General features: G+C 50.2%; 1 protein-coding gene across 1 annotated transcript in view; it reads right to left on the reverse strand.

The window, feature by feature from the left end:
- LOC311343659 (leucine zipper putative tumor suppressor 1-like) overlaps nucleotides 1-2,361 on the reverse strand; it is a gene marked incomplete at both ends in the record, with an annotated part of 8,116 nt that extends 5,755 nt beyond the window's left edge. Inside the window, 2 exons of the mRNA XM_084468577.1 lie at nucleotides 1,096-1,233; nucleotides 2,074-2,361. Coding sequence (XP_084324703.1) covers nucleotides 1,096-1,233; nucleotides 2,074-2,361 — 426 coding nt within the window. The remainder of the gene's footprint in view (nucleotides 1-1,095; nucleotides 1,234-2,073) is intronic.
- Nucleotides 2,362-5,623: the final 3,262 nt, after the last annotated feature.

Below are 5,623 nucleotides of genomic sequence, written 5' to 3' on the forward strand. Positions count from 1 at the left end.
CGGACTACGGGTGGACGACATTGAGAAATGGCCCAAGATGCACCAGTAAAACTCACCATGCTGTCATGGAAGACAAATCATTTAAATTATGAATTTATACTCGTGTCTCAATCCAGGCTGTTGAGCTATGTCACGTCCTATACAGCCCTTCCCCTCCCCACATCCCTCCCATATGTGTTGTCGGCGGAAGATGAATTGCCCCCACTGTTGTATTAATAATATGAACTGCTGCTGGAGTCCAAAAGCCCAGGCCTGTGAACTCAGCATTCCTTCTCACTGACTACATGATCGGGAAATCCGATGACTTTTACACTTTTTTTCTTCCTCTCCTCCTCCTCCTCCTCCTCACATAGACTCCCCCGCCCGCCCCCCCCACCCCCCCGCTCCCTCCTTTCTCCTCCTCTGTCTTCTTTTTTGCTTTTGTTTGCCTCCTGACTCTCCCTCTCCCCCTGCTCTCCTGGGGAAATGATGGCCCATTGAGAAAGGGAAGCGTGGTGTTTGAGTACAGCTGCTGCAGCTGTGTCAGAGCGATGACTTCTTAGAAGATCAATGCATTATGGGGTTATTAATCTGAGAGCGGGTTATTTATCACCGGCCGCGTTCAATGCTGCTGCTGCCTATTTATCTCCCGAGGAAAGTTGGAATGCAGCTAAGAGGTTTGCGGGGGGAAAAGGCACTTTTCTCTTATTAACCGCGCCTTGTAGATTATGCTGTGCAACATGTCAACCACATGCACTGCAAGAATTAGCATTGTAATATAACATCACTGGGCCAAGTCAAACTGAGATGAAGCAATTTTTATTGTACTTTCTTTCTTAACTGCATCCATACCTTAGAGGGATTAAAGTAATGTATATTTAGGATGCATAATATATATGTATGTGTTATTAAAGAGCAAGTAGGGGTGAGGCATCGTACTCAGCGCCTTCAGGGACACTGTGGACCTAAACACTCCACAGCACTGCCAGTATAGTCATGGTTAACGTTTAAAGACTATGGTTGTGTTATAAGATGCTCCGTGTCATTGCTCACACATGAAAGGTTGTTGCGTGTTTGTTCATAGAGATGTGTGTCTGCACTGGACGAGGTGTTTACCCTCTCCGCCTTCTTGCCCAACACTGGCAGCAGTTTGAGTGGCTGTCGCCCTTTGGATTCCACGCCGCCGTCGTCTGTGGAGATGTGGTCGTCCATTGGTCCGACGCGGTGGTACACAGCCCTGGGTTTATGGCTTACCTACGAGGCCAGAGAAGACAGTATGTAAACAGAGCGGTGTCCACGGGAGGGCTTTGGTCAACTGACACGGGCTGTAAGTCAACAAGGACTTGTAGTAGGGAGTAGCCCCGCCCCTTATCTGAAAGTCATCTCAACTGTCATTCCCTCAGTGTGGGCACCACAACACGTGTCGCCTTCACCGTCCGCTCCTTTGTTCCGAGTTTGGTTTAAGATAAGGTAAAGATAAGATGATACTTTATTGATCACGGACGGGGCTAGTTATGCGCTGCTTGTATTGATGTAACCTCGCTGTAAAGGAGATTGATGCCAGAACAGGTCCTCCTCGCTACATCTTGGAGACGTCGTGACGTTCCGCAGCGCTGCCACTCGGTCCCTATCCGTTCCTCCCCGTCGCGTGATAGGAAATCGAATAGAAAAATGGAAATGTGGTGAAGTGTGAACTGGATACAGCCGCAGCGCTTCAAGCCTGACATGATGTGTTTATCCTCCCGCTGGTGTAGACGTCGCCTGTTGATAGGGACTAAGTACTACTGTCGATTTCTATCCTTCGAGGTCGAATCGAACGACAAACACAAAGAAAAATACACAAAGAGAAATATCCTGCATTTTAAAATCTCCCTCCCAGGAACGTGCCTCTGACAGGTTTTATTCAGCTGGCCTCCCTAAAACAACTTCATTACGTAGATGACATGACATATATATTTATAACACATATATATTCATAACATACATATATATTTATAACATACATATATTCATAACATACATATATATTTATAACATACATATATTCATAACATACATATATATTTATAACGCGTATATATATTTCAGGCCCACCTTGATGTAGAAGAAGTCTTCGCTCCGTCCCGACCTGGAATGAGACAGGCCCCTAGAGGAGGGGCCCTTAGCGGGGGGCCGCGAGGCCCCGCAGGTCGAGGACCCCTGACCCAGCCCGCAGTTCAGCAGGCCCTCGGACAGCAGGCTGCGGGCCCCCGCCCTCCGGGGGGGGTGGGGGTGGGGGTGGTGCTGGCTGTGGCCCGCTCCCTTCCTCAGCTGGGGGTCGGGCGCGTGGCAGTGGCCGTCCTGGACGCTGCTCCCGTTGACGAGGCTGCTGACGCTACCCATGGTGCTGCCGGCATGGGGCGAGGCATGGGGGGCGGGGCGGGGGCGCTTGGGTTCTGGGGGCTCTGGTGGGGGTGGTGGGGGTGGTGGTTTTGGGGGTGGAGGTCAGGTTATGCCCACGGGAGGAGACACCGCGCGTCATGACCTCGGAGACCAGCTGCCACGGTGTTCATCTGCCGGATAAAGACATTGGGAGAAAGTAGGTTAGTAAGTCGGTAGAATGTATTTATATTGCAGCGTTACGGTACCCTGGAAGTCCTGTTCTCGTGAGAGCACAATTAGAATTTTCTCAGCGAGTCACTCTGGGAACGAGCGATATAATCCCTCCCCGATGCCCCTCTCCCAGCACATTAACCAATCACATCGGTGTATCTGATATAGGCCAGAAGCGTTGCTGTTTTACCGATCGTATACGGCAAGTCTTAAACGTCACCCCTTGTATTCTTCTGATTGGTCGTAGTGTTATCCAATTGCGTGCAGTGATATTTTCAAACGCACGCTTGGGGCCGCCCCTCGAGTTGGGCTATTTTCATCACTCGTTGCCAGACCCTACCGCTTTCTAGATGTGGCTCTGGATGTCCAGGCTAGCGTTTCAGAGCAATCGTCACCAAGGGTTTAAAGTTCAGACCATGCCTGACCGTATTGGGGACTGAACCACTGGGGAATGTTTCTCAGTTCCAAACGGGCCGAGCTCATTGGTTCCCTCCGTTTATTCTGCTCTTCATTAGCGACATTTTGTGACTCAAGGTTCAATACTATATATTAGGTCAATTAGTATATGAGGTCAATAGTTGATAGCTGATAGTTCGATGTATGCATACAAAAAATGTTGCCACACAACTTTTTGTTTAATAAGTTTAACTCAGTTAGCTGAGTAAAAAAGAAGATGGATTTATTTTGAAAAATAAAGTTGGAACATGATGAAAATATATCAAATAGTAATATCAAAGGAGGCTGGCAATAACAGGTTTATATCTCATATTTGGTAAAAACATATTTTTTAATCTCACTACCCCTGCAGCTCTGTAATACCTGCTTTGCTTCCCTGAAATCTCTTCTTCATTGGGGTTAAGATGTTGTGAATATCAGTTTTTCTGTTTAAGCATGCATTCCTCAGGCAGGTGTGTACTCCTACGTTAAGCAAACACTGAGAGGAAGCCCTTGGCTCGCTGCCTGGCTTTGTGCAACTGAATTATAGCTCAGCCGTTGGTCTTGACAAATAACTCTTTAGTTGCCCTTCCTCCAGACTGACTGGTAATCAGGCAACTTTACACCTACTCCACACTTTGCCCCCAGAATGCTTCACCAGGAAAGGACTGATACCACCACAGCCTCCTTTATCTCCCTTTGGCAAAATAAAACAACAAATCTTACATTGAAATTATTGTTCCATTTGGACGAATGATTGGCAGATTGCAGTTGAGAAAATTATGTGTTGGTGTCTTTTTGTAAATACAAAATACTTTTTGTGTGTGTGTTTGCATATGTGTGTGTGGTGTGTGTGTGTGTGTGTGTGTGTGTGTGTGTTTCTATTCTTCTTCACACTTTTGTTGTTCTGCTTGGACGAATGATTGGCGGATTGCAGTTGAGAAAAATATGTGTTGGTGTCAAAATACATTTTTTTCAGTGTCTGTGTGTGTTTGTGTGTGTTTGTGTCTGTGTGTCTGTGTGTGTGTGGTGTGTGTGTGTGTGTGTGTGTGTGTGTCCTTTCCTTCTTCTTTACTAATCTCAAGGAGAGCCACCGACCCCCCTCCCCTACACACACGCACACGCACACACACACACACACACACACACACACACACACACACACACACATGGCCGCCTCCTCCTTCCATAGAGAACCAGAAGCCCCAGACGCTATACTGGGATGATCTCCAACCCACTGGGGAAAAGTCCAGTGGGCCCAGCCCCTCTCCCCACACCCAGTGGCAGAGCTCTGTAAACCAGATAATGGCAGCGGGTCCCTCCCCGACCACCTGGTCCCGGGCTGGAGGGGGTTTATAACGGGATCAGCTCAGAGCGCCGGTCCAAAGGGCCCGCCATAATCGCACACATTTAGGGCGGAAAATCACAGTTAGCCAGGAGCTAATCCATGGCTAATTGCCGTTTGCGTGGTCCTGTTTGGAAGACACGCATCCTCGTCAATGTCATCGAGTCTTTGGGATAGTTTGAGGGGAGATGTCGAGGGAGGAGGAGGAGGAGGAGGAGGAGGAGGAGTACAGGGAGGAGGAGGAGGAGGAGGAGTACAGGGAGGAGGAGGAGGAGGAGGAGGAGGAGGAGGAGTACAGGGAGGAGGAGGAGGAGGAGGAGGAGGAGGAGGAGGAGGAGGAGTACAGGGAGGAGGAGGAGGAGTACAGGGAGGAGGAGGAGGAGGAGGAGGAGTACAGGGAGGAGGAGGAGGAGGAGGAGGAGGAGGAGGAGGAGGAGTACAGGGAGGAGGAGGAGGAGGAGGAGGAGGAGGAGGAGGAGGAGTACAGGGAGGAGGAGTACAGGGAGGAGGAGGAGGAGGAGGAGGAGGAGGCGGGAACTTTTCACTTGTCACTTTTCATCGCTCAGAAAGCGAAGACGATATGTAAAATTATGCTAACATGAGATAGCGAAGCGAAATGTTAGCGAGGACAAAACGACCACGGCCCCGAATCCGAGCTGCTGCCGCCGCCGCCGGGGCTGCAGTGACAACATCAAATAGTGGCGGTCTATTTATACACGGATTACACACCAGGAATTGAACCAACACCTCGTTCTGCAAAGAACGCCATAAGAGATGCAGTGTGCTGGAAAAGTCCTCAACTGCTGCTGACAAAGTTGACAAAAGCATCAAACCGCGACGAATCGGGAGAAAACCTGAAGTGATGCTGCTGTCTGCTGTCCTCAAGTGATGCCCCCCCTCTCTCTCTCTCTCTCCCTCTCTCTCCCCCTCTCTCTCTCTCTCCCTCTCTCTCTCTCTCTCTGACACTGGAGACCGGAGCTCCCCTTAAACCATCCTCCCTCTCACTCTGCCTCGCTGGGAGGTTCCCCATCATCACCACCGACTGCGGCGCTCAGACAAAAGAAGAAGAGCCTACTCACTGCCCGCTCCTCGCCTCCGTCCCTCCGCTGCGGAGCCCGGCTCCACGCCGCTGGGAGAAGCCTGCTGGGTCCCCGGACCGGAGTCCACGTGTGTGTGTCCGTGTGTGTCCGAGTGTGTGTGTGTGTGTCCGTGTGTGTGCCCGAGTGTGTGTGCGTGCGGTCTCTGAGTGTGTGCGTGTGTGTGTGTGTGGTG

The sequence above is a fragment of the Micromesistius poutassou genome (genome assembly GCF_964030765.1).
Source record: "Micromesistius poutassou genome assembly, chromosome: 5".
Taxonomy (NCBI): domain Eukaryota; kingdom Metazoa; phylum Chordata; class Actinopteri; order Gadiformes; family Gadidae; genus Micromesistius; species Micromesistius poutassou.